At 43.4% G+C, this 17,880-nt stretch overlaps 1 protein-coding gene across 1 annotated transcript in view; it reads left to right on the top strand.

The window, feature by feature from the left end:
* TNC (tenascin C) overlaps positions 1–17,880 on the top strand; it is a 91,330-nt gene that overhangs the window by 66,054 nt on the left and 7,396 nt on the right. Inside the window, exons 18-25 of the mRNA XM_058445736.1 lie at positions 3,115–3,237; positions 4,376–4,519; positions 7,088–7,207; positions 9,535–9,678; positions 10,442–10,572; positions 13,831–13,963; positions 15,107–15,258; positions 16,052–16,148. Coding sequence (XP_058301719.1) covers positions 3,115–3,237; positions 4,376–4,519; positions 7,088–7,207; positions 9,535–9,678; positions 10,442–10,572; positions 13,831–13,963; positions 15,107–15,258; positions 16,052–16,148 — 1,044 coding nt within the window. The remainder of the gene's footprint in view (positions 1–3,114; positions 3,238–4,375; positions 4,520–7,087; positions 7,208–9,534; positions 9,679–10,441; positions 10,573–13,830; positions 13,964–15,106; positions 15,259–16,051; positions 16,149–17,880) is intronic.

Genomic DNA, 17,880 nt, shown 5'->3' with positions numbered 1-17,880 from the left:
GATAATAATAACAGTAGTAATAATATGACTCTTTGTAATAATAATAATACTAAGATGAACATGACTTTTTGAAGAGAAAAGGAAAAACCTCCAACAAGTCAAGTAAATTATTTCATGAAACTGAGGGAGATGCAGAGACATAGCATTCGCTGGAGGCAGCTGCTTCAAAGGGAACCAGGGGACAGAACCACAAAATCACCAGGAGAGATAAAAGGGACCTGAGAGATGATGTAGCTCAACCTCTTCTGTTTGTGCACGAAGACTCTGAGGACCAGAATGGTGAAATGATTTTTCTACGATCATAGAGCTAGATTTGGAGTAAAGCCCAATGACCAGCTTATTCTAATACTATTTAAAATGAGCAGTCTGGATGAGAGAAAACCAATGCATACAGCTGCTTGCCGTTTCTGACAGGCATAGGCATGACATCTGCCAAAACCTCTCCTTTTTGTCTAAAGATAGATATTTTATATTGTCAAGTTTTCAGGACCTAACAAGTGGCAAGAAATCACCCATGTAAAAATAATAATCAGTATTTGTAGGCTTGGAGAAAATGCTAGAATCCAGGCAGCAACCTAGTAAGAGGGAAAAACCCTGTTTCTTATTAACAGGGACACCCTATCCTGGGATGCAGGTCTCAGTCTCCTCATCCCTGTGGCTACCCATAAAACGACTCCAGATCAGAGGCAGAGCCTTGATTTTGATCTTGGTTTATAAACAGTTCTCTTCAAAGTTTACTTCTTCTGATCATTGATTTGTTTTGCTGATCTTTTTTTTCTAGAAGCCCTGCAGTTCTAAAGCAAAAAAAGAGAATGAATAATCATGAATTGAATTTTTTTTAAGAACAACAAAAAAGAAAAAGGCAAGGCAGACCCTGCTCTTTTGGAAAGCCCTCTCTTTGATTTTCTTCTCTAGAGCCTAGTAGCTTACAGCCAAAGACAGATGCCCACTTGCGTGCATGCTTTTGTGTGTGTGTGTGTGTGTGTGTGTGTCTGTGTGTGTGTGTGTGTCTGTGTGTGTGTGTGTGTCTGTGTTGTGTCTGTGTGTGTGTGTGTGTCTGTGTGTGTGTGTGTGTCTGTGTCTACATGCCTGTGCTCCAGGACCAGGAGAAGACAGGAAAGGGGGCTCCTGAGCACAGAAGATGCCTAATTTCTATCTTCACCTCATCAAGTTTATAAATTTCCCCTTTTGTTTTTTTTAATCCTTTCTCCTATCCTCTCTTCCTCCCTCATACCATTGTAAACTCTTCTCTGTAATGTCCTACCCCTCTTCCTCCTGAGAAGGCCCTGCTGTAGCTCCTCCTCCCACTCACAAGGTACCTCTCCATAGCACAAGCTGCCAGGCCTGGGTGCCCAGGGCAGTAGAAAGGGCAGCGAGAGACAGTGTTGCCTGGTGGTTAAGCCAACAACCATGGGGCAGTGTCCTTGGAGTTTAATCATGGCTCTACCTCAATTCCCTCATCTGGAAAATAGAATTTAACTCAAAGGTCAGCCACGAGGTTTACATAAGATCATGAATGTCAAGTATTTAGCAGAATTTCTTTACCCACAGTAACCATATTAGCTATTAATGTGTTTGGCCATAAGATACACCTACTAAAATGTACCTACACCAATGAGGTTTTCAGTCGGAGCAATAGCGCGAGTACACCAGGTTGGCAGAGGGAGGTCTTCAGTGCCTGAGTTTATACACCTGTTTTTTTTTTGTTTGTTTTTTCCCAGCTAGCGTCATCTCGATCTTTCCTAGGGGACACCTTAAAGTCTAGTATGGCCCATGGAGGAAAGAGGGACATTGGAAAGAAAACAAAGAGAGGGCAATCATATTTACTGAATTCTCACTGCATGCCAGACACTGTGCTGGGAGTTTCACATTTGTTATCTCTGCTAATCCTCAAAACATCCCTGTGGGTGGGTACCACTTTTCCCTCTGGACAGATGAAGCAACTGAGGTTCACAGAAGTGAAAGGACCTGCCCAAGGTCACCCAGCCTCTCAGTAGTATTTGGACAATTAAGCTCTTTCAGGCTCCAGAGACCCATGTGGTTTCTGAAACTTTCCATGGACAGGGCAAAAACCCAGGCAGCCACAGAGTCTGGGGGTGGCTACCAGGCCACAGAAGAAAGCTGTAGGAGGAGATGTCTTGGATGAGAGAAAAATACAGAAAGGGGAAGAAAAAAAAAAAAACCTTGCTGAATTTCTGTGGGTTTCAGCATGTAATAATCCCTGTGGGTTGGAGAGGGGAAAAGATGAGGAAGTGAGCTCCCTAGAGCCTGAAAATTGTTTCCTGAATTCTCTAGGTAGGCATGGTCAGCTGAAGAGGGCAAAAATCGAAGCCAAAAAATACACAGAGAAAAGCCAAAGGAAACTGGGTTTTGAGGGGAGTTATTTGGGGAGGCAGAAACTCCCCCTGGGCATGGCTTTCCTCACAGGTAGACCCAGTGTCCACTGGGTGTTTGCTTTGGTGATGGGCCTGAGGTTGTTCTCCTGGCTTTGGACCTCCTTCCAGTTCTAGGAATGGGTTTGCCCAGGTCAGTGTTTATGTGAACATTATTTCCAGGATTCCAGGCTGTGTTTGGCTCTGCTGCCTACTCCTGGGACCCAGAAAGATCACATCACAAGAATGTTCATGGAAGCCTTGGTTTGGTCCTCTGTAAAATGGCTACAATCACATCTTTTGGGGGGTTTCTATAGGAGGATTAAGCCTTATAAATTACAAAGAACTGTACAGTTGTCAAGTCTTAGTATTATTTAATAAAAGGAACTAGAAAGCAAAGATTTAAGAAAATCTTAAAAATCAAAAATGAATGGGGGACATATTCCAATCTGGGAAACCATTCTCCCTCAATTCCTTGGAAGTCAGCTATGGTCCTAGCACTCCCCTTGAATTAGACCAAATGACTCTTCTACAACCCTGGGCCCTGTACCTGAAATGAAACAACAATTGGTCCTAGCAAGTCACAACTTAACCACAGATCACCACATTCTCCAACTTAAAGGCTTAGCTCAGACACAAATTCTAGGCACTGAGTTTTCCTAAATAAGGAATTCAGGAAGAACCATTGATGAACAAGATAGTTAACTGTTTCTGGGCTTCTCTTGTGTTTTCTTCTTGACAGCCATGGGCTCCCCAAAGGAAGTCATTTTCTCAGACATCACTGAAAACTCAGCTACTGTGAGCTGGAGGGCACCCACTGCCCAAGTGGAGAGCTTCCGGATTACCTATGTGCCCATTACAGGAGGTAGGAGACTTGGAAAAGGGAGAGAGAGGAGGAGTGTTGTGGGTTTGGATGGATTCGTGAAAGAGACCCTGATAATTTTCATCCTCCAACATCATGATCAAAGAAAATGAATTCTTTATTTGTGAGACCATCTGGAGAGAAGAGACCTCATTTGTGAAGTGCTATGAGGTTCTTAGAAGAAACTTTCTTGTGAAGGGTCATTTGAACAAGACCTTTTTTAGCCTTGAAATTATAAAATTCTATGAGAAATAGATCTCTAGCATTGTTTGCACACAATGACAAAAGATTCTAAATATATTGGCATTTCTCTCCCTGAGCACACTCATCTGAAAAGCTAGTCTTGGATATACGTGAAGTTTTACCTTTGGGTACCAAATCTGTCTGTCTCAGTAAATGATGGCAAGTTGTGCCTTAGAAAATTTGTGAGCTCTAATTCAAAGCACATGGGCTATAATAGAGACCACAAGGAGGAAGCCCAGTCAAATCTGCCTAAAGACACTCTGGCAGGTAGTAAGCTACCTGTTGCTGGAAGTGTATAAAGAGAGGATGGTTAATAACCTCTTCACAGAAATGCTGTTTTGTCTCTATGGGAAGTCTGACCAGCTGATGTGCAAGCTCTTCACTAGCCCCCAAGTTCTAAGAAATACAATTTCTGTGTTTATTAATAAACACTACAACACAAACTTGACTATGATCAACTTTCTTTTCTTAAGTAGAATTTCCTCCAGTAAGGGAGTCTCTATAATCCTAAGCCAAGACAATGGGTGAAATAGATCTGATATGCATTACATAGTAAGCTTCCCATATTCTTTGTGGGGAAAAATAATAAAATAATATTTGCACAACGTGCCAGCTCTCTACTGAACGGAAACTTGCCATTTTTAGTACATTGTGACTTCATGTTTTTTTTTTCCCTCCTCCTGGCTTTGTTTTTGGCATCTGCACCAATGGAAAAAGCATACAAAAAGTAAGCCTTCTTCCCTTATGCCAGAGGGTAGGAGCAAATGAGAAGTCAAGAAAGTGGTGTTTGATGAATATATAGTTTCATTTCTAAATCAGATACACTCTTTTCAGGGGCAACAGTGAATAAGTGTCAATGAGGTTCATTATTCCTCATCTTGCTTTTACTGTGTTCCAGGTATACCTTCCATGGTAACTGTGGATGGAACCAAGACTCAGACCAGGCTGGTGAAACTCATACCTGGGGTGGAGTACCTTGTCAACATCATCGCCATGAAGGGCTTTGAGGAAAGTGAACCTGTCTCAGGGTCATTCACCACAGGTGAGTTGGTGGGGTTGTGTGTGTGTGTGTGTGTGTGTGTGTGTGTGTGTGTGTGTGTTACTATTTTTCAGGGGTCACTTGTACATCCTATGTCATTTCTCATTCAGCCTTGTAGCTCATGACTCAGCAGCTGGAAAAAAAAGGGGGGTTTTATTTATGAGATCCTAGTGGAAAGTGAACTGGATTTAGAGTGCCAGAGGCCTCTCTTCTGGCCCATCCCAGCCTCTGGTGAGCTGGGTGACCTTAACCTTGTTGGGCCTCCATTTCCTGGACTATTGTGAAAGAAAAAGTCCAAGTTTGGAAGTCATACTTACCTGAATTAAAATCCAAATTCTACCAACTACATGAGCTATCATTCCATTTTACTAGGGTCCACTTTCCTTCTCTGTAAAACAGACACAATTCTGCTTCCCTCACAGGGTATGGTAAGGATCACATGAAGCTGTATTTGCAAAGCATCTGTAAATACAATTGTTCACGTTAGCCCACCACCACCTTCACCTCCCCACCTATTGCCTGGAACCCTTGTGAGGGTCCCTCAAAGCAGGTGCTTCACATGAGCATGTGATGGTGACAATTACAAAGCAGCTCTTCTCTATTTGGTGGCTCCTGCATTCCAGGCACTGTTACTAAACCCTTCACATTTAATCCCCACAGCTATTATCATCCCCATTTTACAGAGGAGACAACTGCAACTTGGGGAAATGAAATACCTTGGCCAAGCCCACATAATTAGTAAATGCTGGAACCAAATTTGAACATAGATCAGTCTGACTCCAAACTCTCTATCCTTCTAAAATAAAGAGTTCCTTTCCTAGTGTAACCTGATTTGTACAGTACACTGTAAAGAGGGGAAAATAATGAATTGCATTGAAGGAGAATGAAGTGGAAAATTTCTCTTCAGACAGCCATGTCTCTAAACAATTTATCCTTTGATATATGAGCAATTATCCAGTCCAACTCATTAAGGGATACAAAGAATGGGCCTCATAGGAAATTTTAAAAATATCCTCATAGCCTAAAAGAGTTGACAACACACAATTAAAACATCCCATCTGAACCCAGAGTCCCGTCCACCCTGCCTCACAGGCCCTTATTTCCCCAAAGAAATCTTTCATCAATGGATTCTCCACGGCAACAGATGGCAAAAGCTGGACGTAGTTCCTCCCAATGCCCCATTGTCATCACCAGTTAAAGGAGATTCTGTCCATGCACAGTGAAGCAGGAAGGAACTCAGAGTGGACAATTTGGGCTCCCCAATTGCCCTGCCACATCCTGGCTCTCAGACCAGTCATTTCATCCCTCGAGGCTCAGGTGCCTCTCTGTGAAATGAGCTGAGGATAGCTTCCCTCCACCCACGCCAGGGCTGCTGGCATGGGTGTATTTCAGTAGCAAGTGCAAAAGCAAGAGGAAATAGTCAGATTCACGTTGGCTTCTGAGAAAGTGATGTTTGGTAGTAGAAGAGGTCAGTTAAAAGAGGCCGGGGATAAATATCCTTTGAATACCCATCCTTTCTCAGAACAAGTCATTTGAAAACCATACTTAAGACTTCAAATACCTTTAATAGAGATCTTAATAACAACTGCAAGTATTGAGAGCTTTCCCTAGTACATTTTACACACCACACATTGCTTAGCTAGTCTTTATTAACTAAAGTCACCCTTTGGCAACTAAAGAAAGTGAAGTTTGGAGAAGGGAAATGAATTTTCCCAGGGCACAGAGGCACCAGGCAGAGAAGCCATGGTAGAACCCGGGACCACCAGCCTCCAGAGCCTGGCTTTATGTTCTCTGCAAGCCATCTAACGAGAAGTACCACTCAAAGTTCAGAAAACGCTCGGGGCCAGGCGTGGTGACTCACGCCTGTAATCCCAGCACTTTGGGAGGCCAAGGCAGGTGGAATACCTGAGGTCAGGTGATCAAAACCAGCCTAGCCAACATGGTGAAACCCCATCTCTACTGAAAATACAAAAGTTAGCTGGGCTTGGTGGTGCACACTTGTAATCCCAGCTACTTGGGAGGCTGAGGCAGGATAATTGCTTGAACCCCGGAGGCAGAGGTTGCAGTGAGCCGAGATTGCGCCACTGCACTCCAGCCTGGGTGACAGAGTAGCAGTCTTTCTCAAAAAAAAGAAAAGAAAAAAGCAAAGAAAAGAAAAGGCTCGGGCAGTCTTAACTATGCAAGTCCCCTCTGTGTAAGTTCTTTCTCTGGGGAAAGTGATATAAACAATAATAATTCTTGTCATGTGTTCAGCCTTGTTCAGTTTACACAGCTCCTTTCCACCCATAATATAATGGAAAAATCAAAATAACACTGAGGATGAAGCCAGCCAGAATTACTATCCCTATTTTACACATGAGGATATAGAGGCCCAAAGTAACTGAGCCAGCAAGGGAGGGAGTCATTACTCAAAGCCAGGTCAGCCTGGCTCCAGGCTCAGGTCTCTGAACCATTCCATGCAGCTGACACTGTCTTAACATCAGGACTCCATAAGCAGTGCGGACAGCAGAGCAGCTGGGGTCTGATGTCCCACCCAGTGACTTCCCTCCTGTCCACCATCTTTCTTTGCAGCTCTGGATGGCCCATCTGGCCTGGTGACAGCCAACATCACTGACTCGGAAGCGTTGGCCAGATGGCAGCCAGCCATTGCCACTGTGGACAGTTATGTCATCTCCTACACAGGGGAGAAAGGTAAGGTTTTGTCCAAGTCTCTCCTCACTCTAAGGAGTATCTTTCCTGCTGTAAACTCTTCCCATTCGCTCTTCTCCCTGCCACATTTGGTACAGGATGATAAAAATGCATGGGTAGGTTGAAAAGGTATGTAACGTTCTTGTGGCTCCCAGCTGAAACCTCAAGGGAGTCTGGTAGGCCATTTAAAATAAAAATAAAATACATCTCCAGCCTCTACATGTTTTCCTGGCCCATTCCTCCTCTCCTGTTAGTCTCTTTGCCTACCAGTGGGAGACACCCTGTTTAGCAAGCAGCTGTCATCTTTTACAAAGAAGAAAACCAGAACCTAAAATCTTAACCAGACTGCTTCAGGCCATACTGAGCAGTCTCAACTTTTCAGAGACCACAAAAGAAGCTAGTTTTAGCAGATTTAATTTAAAAGTCTGAAATTTTAGGCCAGGTACAGTGGCTTACATCTGTAATCCAGCACTTTGGGAGGCCAAGGCAGGTGGATCACTTGAGACCAGGAGTTTGAGACCAGCCTGGCCAACATGGTGAAACCTCGTCTCTTCTAAAAATATAAAAATTAGGCTGGGCACGGTGGCTCACGCTTGTAATCCCAGCACTTTGGGAGGCCGAGGCGGGCGGATCACAAGGTCAGGAGATCGAGACCACGGTGAAACCCCATCTCTACTAAAAATACAAAAAATTAGCTGGGCGTGGTGGTGGGTGCCTGTAGTCCCAGCTACTCGGAGAGGCTGAGGCAGGAGAATGGCGTGAACCTGGGAGGCGGAGCTTGCAGTGAGCTGAGATTGCGCCCCTGCACTCCAGCCTGGGCGACAGAGCAAGACTCTGTCTCAAAAAAAAAAAAAATATATATATATATATATGTATATGTATATTTAAAAATTAGGTGGGCATAGTGGTGCATGCCTGTAGTCCAGCTACTCAGCAGGCTGAGGCAGGAGAGCTGCTTGAACCTGGGAGGCGGAGGCTGCAGTGAGCCGAGATCGCACCACTGCACTCCAGCCTGGGCGACAGAGGGAGGCTCTGTCTCAAAAAAAAAAAAAAAAAAAACCAGAAATGTTTTCTTGTTTGGCAACCACCAGTGCTAATTTACCCAGCTGGCAGATTAAACACTTGCTTAGAGCACCAGCAAACTACAGCCGCCAGAAAGTAAAATCAAATATAAGTAAGAGACTGGAGAAAGAGAGAGTCCTTTTCAGTGAACCCCTCCATTTTGTAATGAGCTACTCTAGAAATAATTGTGTAATTTGAATTTCCAGGTATAGGTAAGTTTCATATTTTATGGTTTGGTATTGTTTTGCTCTCAGTGACAATATGAGCAGGCACCAGCATCTGTGCCTGAGGCCTCTGAAAATTTCAATTCAGTTCTGGTAACCAACTAAGAGAGGTCTTTCTGAGGACAGAGCACAGGTAGGGGTGGGGAACTGATGGGGAGGAGGGATGTTGGGTTTATTCTTTTTACTCTTTAATTCTTAAATAGTCCCTGAGAGCAAACTCTTCTGAGTCAGGAAAGATGGTGTTGCACCTAAAATGAATCAGGTATAATTCATGGGAAACATGGAGATTGTGGATTCAGGGCAAACAAGGAGCTTGGTTCAGAAGAGGGGGTGGTGCTCACAAATGATGAGGTAAGTTGACCAACTTGTCCCCGCTTGCCTGGTACTGTCTCAGTTTTAGCACCAGAAGTTCCACACCTAGGAAACCCCGCAGTCCCTGGCAAACCAGGATGGTTGGTCACCTGTGAATAGGAAATAAACACACGCCCCCAGGCACTGTGATCAGTATTGCTTTCCACCATTGGACATGACTCAGCAGGCCTGAGAGATAGTGGCCAGGCTGTGGTGCAGCTACCGCTGTCCAATTGTTGTGACCCCTCAGCCTAATGACTTGATGACACTTAGTAAATTATAAAAGGGCATGTGAAAAGGTGACAAAGAGAGGAGAGCATGCATCGGGACAAATTAAGCATGGGCAGCAGAAGGCTTGGGGATGTCCCCTCCAACCGTCCTCTACCTCGGTCTCAGTGGCAAAGCGATTCCAGCCAGTACCATGTGGGAAAAAAATCTCCTGACCCCCAGTTCCCCTTCCTTCTGATTTGGGGCCTGGAAAAATTAAGTCTCCATATGAGAAATCCTTTACGTATGAGGTGAGTGCTCAAGAGAGAGAAAGAGAGCATGAGTCATTTCAGAAATCAGACCTGCTTTTCTGCAGGGTCACTGAAAGTTTCGATGTTCGAAGGAGGTGTGTATGTGGTTTGCCAAGCCCACTCATGGCTCAGACAGTGAGAGGTGACTGCCTCGGTATGTGTATTTCATGTTTAGTGCCAGAAATTACACGCACGGTGTCCGGGAACACAGTGGAGTATGCTCTGACCGACCTCGAGCCTGCCACGGAATACACACTGAGAATCTTTGCAGAGAAAGGGCCCCAGAAGAGCTCAACCATCACTGCCAAGTTCACAACAGGTACAAAGACACTGAGAGCTGGAAGCTCTCCCTTCTGGGATGCCCACCCACAGCCTGCATCTTAAACGGGAACCGCTAGCCAGTTCTTCTTTCTTAAGTCAGGGCCTTGCAATGTGATTACATCAGCATCACTTAAATTCACCAGTGCCCACTCAGTCAAGGCCTGAAGAAACACACTATTTCCTTTTGAACTGAAATGACCTTGGTCTCCCCACGGGGAAGGAAAAGATTTTAAGAGGAGGGCTTTGTAAGTGGAAAAACAGTTCCCACTGGCCCTAAACCTAGTATTTAATGATCCATGTTCCAGGCAGGAAAATATTTTTGAAGAGGCAGATTTTTTAGGCAGTTTCTCCTAGATGTTTGTTAGGTTTCTATACATTGAGAGCTTTTTACAAACTATAGCAAGCAGGGAAACAGAGGAACCATCCTCTCTGTCAGGGTAAGTATTGATATTAGCATTCATCCGTCCTCTTATTTAGAAACAAAGGGCTTGATAATGATATTCACAGCTGTATACTTCTCTCTAAATCCAACCAAGGCCAGTTAGAAACATCCAGCCCTTAGGACGAGATAACCCATAGAGAATTTGTCTTTGGATATCATCTGGCTCAACCACCTTATTTATACAGAGGAGGTTCTTGCCGAAGGTCACGTAGTTCAGTGGTAGGGAAAGGACTTGAACCCAGTCTTCTTGATACCCAGCCCGAATTTCTGCCCTACATTTGCTGACCTTATGCGATATTAATTGTCCTATCTTCTCCAGACCTCGATTCTCCAAGAGACTTGACTGCTACTGAGGTTCAGTCGGAAACTGCCCTCCTTACCTGGCGACCCCCCCGGGCATCAGTCACCGGTTACCTGCTGGTCTATGAATCGGTGGATGGCACAGTCAAGGTATTTTAAGTATATAACAACTCCTCAATGCTAGTTGAAGCATTTGCATGATCTTCAAAGTATGGAAGAATTACCTGATGCTGTTTTTCTATCCCAGTGCATCTGGGGAGCTGAAAAAAAAAAAAAATTAGTAGAGACTGGATGGCATGCCAGACCTTCTGAATCATACTCTCCAGCCTCTTTCATTTTAACCAGACTCCAGTTCTGATAGGCAGCCAAGATCAAGAACCACTGCTTACAAGACTTGAGGACATTTTAGGAGCTGGAATCTTGATCCTTTACTATTTTGTTGAACAAAGGCCAAAAGGTTTCTCTGCATGTTTGCCATATGTATTATCTCACAGATGGTATCTTTATATTATGTATTGTAATATGTTTCACTGTGTTCTTATGATATCAACTGTTAATACTGTTTTTATCCAGTGTTTATATTCTTTATATTCTCTACCCAAGAATTTTCTTTCACCTTTTAATTTGAAATAACTTTAGATCTTCAGACAAGCAAAGGAGATTTCCTAAACTTTACCTTCCAAACTTGTTATTGAATTTTTCATTTTGTTTATCTTACTTTATATTTCCAAGATCTTTTGCTTATTCTCCACACATTGATCTTTTTTGGCATTTTGTTTGTGCTTCATATATCATCATCTCTTTATCTCTTAAGAATATATTGCTGGTATTTTATTCTATATCCTACACAGTGTTTGTTCCAAGTTTCTTTGTTTTGCTGCTGTTGTTCAATTTGGTTTGGTTTGGGTCTCCGTCTTTCACGCTGGAGACATCCACTCAATGTCTGTTGATCATGGTCTGTCTTTTTGTATTTGAACTAGGAATGAAAGAGCTAATTGGGAGTTCCAACTGCACAGGCAGGGCTTGTCAACTTTGTGGCTCCCTGCAGAATGATTGGACAAGTACCCCACAGTTTTCTTGGGGGACCCCCAAATAACAGTGCCATAAAACCTGGCCTCTCACTATGTACAAACTTTCATCTTGTTTCCAGTGTGGCACCTTGGCCTCCTTGAAGGCTGAGCCTGGTGGATTTGAATCCGGAGCTTCCTCTCTGGCTCAACCTCTCCAGAGAGTAAACCTCAGCCTACCATCTGAATGGGAAAGGGCAGTCATTTAGACTGTTGGAGGGAATGAGGAGATCTTAGAGTCTGTTTCTTACAAAAAAGCTTCTAAACAAACCAAACCTTTGTTCAACCACACTCCACACTGGCCCTTAAAGACATCTCTGCTTTTGTACACATTCCCTTACTGAACTTGCTGGACTCTGTGACTTGCACCAAGCAGCCTCTGACTAGCTCTGCCCATGCTCCTTAGTTAACCTCAGCCTTCTTCATTCATTCCCCTCCATGGTCTCTTTACCACTCACTTTCTGTCTACCAAGTTTCTGTTGACATGGCACACCTGTTGCTGTCTCCTCTCCCATTCCCCTCATCTTCTTGGATTTATACCTTACATTCTCTTGCTCTCCTTTTAGTGGGTTTCAGAAGCCAGTAGTGATGAGTGGCTATATCCAATCTGTCATATTTAAGCAGAACTGGACACACTGCTAATTACTATCATGCCCCTTCCTGGAGTTGATATAACAATGAACTATCTCACTGTGTGTGCTAAAGCAAATCCTTTATCTTCTCTGGGTGTCAGTGTTCCCATCTGTGAAATGAATGCCTTGGACTTACCCATCTTTAAGGTCTTCTCCTGGTCAGGCATTCTAGGATTCTGTGTTTACCTGAATCATGAGTCTCATTTTGATCTAGAGTACCCTAATTGCCTAGAAAATGGCTTTGCACAGAAGCCTAGAGAGCTGACAGGTAATTGTATTCCTAAGTAATTCAATGAGCCCAGCTTTATCCCTGACAGTTGATCTTTCCCCCAGGGACTAGAACTGGGGGCCGCACAAAGGCCTCTGGATATTAAATAAGCACTCATCCCAGTTTACTTTTCTGCATGTCCATTGACCAGCTTTATAAGTCTTAGAAAAAAAATCAATCTGGTATAGGAGAAAAGAGTCCTGGACAGGGTGTTGGGAAACCGGCATGCAACATCATCCTCTGCCTCCAACAATTTATGGAATGAGAGCAAGTCTTTTAGCTTCTCTGAAACTCAATTCTCCCCTTGAAGAAAACAGGATAAGGTACCTTCCCAGTTCCCAGGATGCCGGAGAACCTTCCAGGGGCTTCTGCACTGACGCATGACTGCCCAAACTCAGCTGGCTGTTTGCAGGTTGTAGAGAAGAGCGTTGTGTTTGGATTACTAGGAGTATAGGTTGAATTCCAGACCCAGGAGTATAGGTCATTTGCTGAAAAGAATTGGAAGCTAGCAAGAGGGTGTGGAAAGAGGATCTCCTGCAAACTGAAACCAATGACCTCCTCTGTACGGCAGCACAGAGACCAGCCACAGACTACAAGTATAGTTAGAGTTGGTCAACATCTGTCATGGATATCTCTGTTCTAGAACAGAGACATGTGAGGTCAGCTTAAGTTTTAATCATACCATGCCTACAGGGCTATTATAATCATCTCCTAACTCAAGAGATCCCCAAACTGACTGCACTTGGGAAGTTTTTATACCTTACAGGGTATACCTTACATTTATACCTTACAGGGATCCTCACTCCCTTGAATGATAAACTTTAAGTTTCAAAGCTTGTCATTTAAAGGCCCTTCATAATCTAGTAACATTTTCCACTGTTCTAACACCTGAAGCTAAGTATGGTTGAGGTCGCTTGTTGCCTCCTTATTTTATTTCATTTTATGTTTTAAATCTGCTTTATTCAAAGTTTACTGATTTAAATATTAATCTCATCCAAAAAAAAACCCCTTCACAGAAAAATAGAATAATATTTGACCAAATATCTGGGCCCCATGGCTCAGCCAATTTAACACATAAAATTAACCATTACAATCCCATTCTCCCAATATAGTTTGGCAGGGCCTTGGGCAGGTGGTAGGCTCAGCCCTGGAGTCTACAGAACAGCAGTGCTCTCATCCTTACCAGATGCAGTCTCTCCCTCCTTATATTAACTTGCTCTGCACCTTCTGGCCCAAGGACCTTTGCTTGTGCTACACTCTCCCCATCTCTGATATCTCAGCAGTGCACATGGAGCCTGGTACAGAGTGGGTACTCAATGAATTCTTGTTGAGTAAATAAATGAATCGATGGGTAAATGAACTTATAAATAGAATGACTTCTTATCTACACCCTGAGAATTTCTGTGACCAAAAGCCGTTATACTCTTTCTTCTGCTCTTAGGAAGTCATTGTGGGTCCAGATACCACCTCCTACAGCCTGGCAGACCTGAGCCCATCCACCCACTACACGGCCAAGATCCAGGCACTCAATGGGCCCCTGAGGAGCAATATGATCCAGACCATCTTCACCACAAGTAAGGAGGCCCAGGGTGCCATCCAGCCTCGAGATCTAACTTTGACTGAATCAACCCTTGACTTCCCCTTTGACTTCTACTTTAAAATTTTCAAACAAACCTCTGAAAAGAATCGATTCACTGCTACTACTTGGAAGCCTGAGGAAAACAAGTGTGGGAGATTATGAGCATCCTGGTGAAAGGAAAGGAGGGAGCACATCTGGATTCAATCCCCATTTCTATCACCTGCTAGGTGTGCCTTAAGAATGCTACTTCCATCCTATAATCTTTAACTTCTTCGTCTATACAGGGAGATTCATAATAATCCCTCCATCACCAGGACCTTGCAAGGGTTCATGAGGTATTGCATTTGAACTCCTAGCCCAGTATGTGGCCCATACAACTGTGTGGTCCTTTTATGTCAGTTCAACATGGGCTCAAAGTCTCTTTCTTTCTCCTTCATCATGCCAGTGTTTACAAAGCCTGTCCACATTCAAAATCACAAATGATCTTCCCACCAAGCTGGTATGGTAAGCCCTATGTCCAAAGTTCTAGTGGGGAAGCAGAGGCTTTCAGAGACTAAATGACCTGTTCAAGACTATCCTGTGAGTTACAGTCAGAGTTGGGCTCAGATATTCCATGCCCAGGGAGCTTCCCCCTGCACCTGTCACAAAGTATCTTCTGCAGATAGCAAACCTGCAAGTTGTTCCGTTGATAAGTAAGAGTGGCATCCATTCCTGAGGACCAGAGGAGCTGGCCTTTGGAGAGCCCTGCCTTTCAAAATTCACGGGACAGTCATTCTGCACACATCTGCCAAAGAAAGTGCTTCCTCTTTGCCAGATCTTATGCCAGATGCTAACTATGAATGTATCCTAAAGATGCTCTTATACTAGGGCTGTGAAATAAATAAGAAAACAGCTCATGATACAACCTCAGATGAATGTCCTCGGATCAGAAAAAAGAACTGCTATGATCATCAGCTCTAAGACCCATCTACTAGGCTAGTTCCAAGATTGCCCATTTCTACGAGTTTTTAATTGTTTGCATCACATTATTGCACTTGGAAATTCCCCAGGCATTCTAGTCCATAGAGTTAAGCTGAGAACTAAGCTCCAGCTCAGTCCTCCTGCTCTGAGAGCATCATCATTTCTCCTTATTCCACAGTTGGACTCCTGTACCCCTTCCCCAAGGACTGTTCCCAAGCAATGCTGAATGGAGACACGACCTCTGGCCTCTACACTATTTATCTGAATGGTGATAAGGCTCAGGCGCTGGAAGTCTTCTGTGACATGACCTCTGATGGGGGTGGATGGATTGTGAGTACCACCAGGGACTGCAGAGCCCCCAGGCCTAGGGGAGGAGGGAGAGGGCAAAGCAGGGGAGGAGAAGAGGGTGATCTCCTCCTGGTGCACTCTGACACCCACATGTGTGAGGCCTTGCAAGATAGTGCCTGTCACACAGAGGCACTCAGGAATTCTCTCTTAAACAAAAGAATGGGAAACACGCTGGGTACTTTTTGAAATGGGGAGGTAAGTTTTTTGTAGTTTATCTCATCCGATCCTCATCAAACAACTCTGTGATGTATAAATGACAGTTGATCGTTGAACCCATTGCTTACATTAATTAGCACGGACTAAACATTTATTATCAGGCACTGTGCTAAGAGTTTAAGATGAATTATTCCAACCCCATTACCATAGGATCTGGGTAGTATATTTTTGAATTAATAAACTCTATTTCTTTAGAACACTTTTAGGATCATGGCACAATTAATTGAACAGAAGTTTTCATATACACCCCACATCCACCCACACAACCTCCCCATTATCAATATCCTGCACCAGAATGGTGCATTTGTTACAGTCAATGAACCTACATTGACACATCATTATCACCCAAAACTGGGTGGTATTTTTAATCCCTGTTTTCCAGGTGAGGACACAAAGGCTTAGGAAGGGGGAGGTGACCACCTGAAGTTACATAGCAAATTAGGGATGGACAGAGTGGAGCCTGATGCTCTCTCCACAGTGCCACACTCCTTCCTCTCAGAACAATGCCCTCTTTCCTGCAATAGCTTAAGTACACCCAGATTCATTGATATGTTTATAGGTGTTCCTGAGACGCAAAAACGGACGCGAGAACTTCTACCAAAACTGGAAGGCATATGCTGCTGGATTTGGGGACCGCAGAGAAGAATTCTGGCTTGGTAATGCATCCCTGCATGTTTGTATCTAAAATGCCCGTTTCTGCCCTCCTTGTCATTTTTCCTAACCCACAGGGACCTATGGGAGAGAAAGAGATGAGGAAGAAGCACTAGTTCTGGTGGCAGACACAGAATATCAAATTCTTAATGAAAAAGACTATTATTTAAATGCTCTGAATCATTAAAATGTAAACCAAAAAGTATCTGAGACAGATCTCAATCAGTTTAGAGGTTTACTTAGCCAACGTTAAGGACATGCCCAGAAAAAAAAAACACAAAGCCATAGGAACAACCTGTGGTCCATGCCTTTTTTTTTTTTTTTTTCCCAGAGATAATATTGAGAGCTTTAGTATTTAAAGAGGGAAAAGCCACAGGAACAACCTGTGGTCCATGACTTTCTTTTCTTTTCTTTTCTTTTCTTTTTCAGAGATAATGTTGAGAGCTTTAGTATTTAAAGGGGAAAAGTGGGCTGGAAGGGAAAGAGGGAGGGTATAGTCACATTACTGAATCCACATGTTGCAAGATAAAAAAAAGAAAAAAGCAGAATGACAAAAAAGAGAATGGTCAATTATGTATTCATCTCACACTCAGTAAATCAGCACTTTACATAAGATAAAGTGAAGATAGAATAACTACCTGTGGAGATATCCGGCCTTTTATATGTAGCATCTGCTTAGGGACAAAAGGAGAGGCAGTATCTCGCATGACTCGGCTTTCAGTTTATTTTTTTTCCTTTTGGCAGAGTTAAATTGGGGTCCCAAGATTTTATTTTCCTTTCACAAAAAGTAAAATTCTGATTAAGGAAGAATCAAAACTCAGCCCTTACGTGTTAACCTAGCCTTAAGTCATTCTCTGGACCAGTCATAGAATCCTCCTCACTGATATCATTGATATCTTCCCTCCTGTGCCCCAGGTTGTGCTCCAGGTGCTAAGATGGGTTTCTTAGAGACATAACCTTTAACCCCCATAGCACCCCTACAAAGTACTCAATTGCCACTGCGTGGGCAAGGTGTCAGGTGTCAGAAGTGGTTGACTAGTGGGTTGGTAAGACAAATTTACTAAAAACAGTATAGGTTTGGAAAAGGTACGTCTATTAGAAAGAAAGAATGCTGCAAAAGGACTTACAGCCCCTGCAGTGGATTTTTCCTTAGGGGTATTTATGGACCTTAAGGCAGGAGCTTAAGGGTAATTTGGACCCTATTAGCCATGTAGAACATGATACATGATTACATTTGTGACATTTTGGTGCCTTAATGTCAGCAAGGGTTGCAAAATGAGTTTTGATAAGCATGTATTCCAGAGACATATAGAAGTTCTAGTTACCTATAAATTTTTGGGAAATAAACCTGGAACCAAATGCTTGCTTGAGATATACGGAAGCCTAATTACCTTTAAATCCCTCAGTTAAGGGGTTTTTGTCTCCGAGTCCTACTTGATGATCACCAGGTGATTTTTGTTCTCCTCACCACCTCGCATGGATAAAATCACAGCCTCAAAAAGGCTGAGTGGTTTGCCCATAGGAGTCTAACCAATGAACAGTTGAGCTGAAATTTGGAATCTCCCAAGTCAACACTACGATCCTATCACCCATCCATTCATCCATGCAACCCACACTTTCCAACCACCTAACTGCAGAGAACATTGTTCTATGTACCACTGCCTAGGCCAGAAAATGTTTATCATATTATAATAAACATTTATCCATATTATTCATTGCCCTTCATTCGTAAGGCAC

Source organism: Hylobates moloch, unplaced genomic scaffold (genome assembly GCF_009828535.3).
Source record: "Hylobates moloch isolate HMO894 unplaced genomic scaffold, HMol_V3 SCAFFOLD_10, whole genome shotgun sequence".
Taxonomy (NCBI): domain Eukaryota; kingdom Metazoa; phylum Chordata; class Mammalia; order Primates; family Hylobatidae; genus Hylobates; species Hylobates moloch.
Note: the sequence above shows the minus strand (reverse complement) of the source record. Positions and strands in the feature narration are given on the sequence as shown.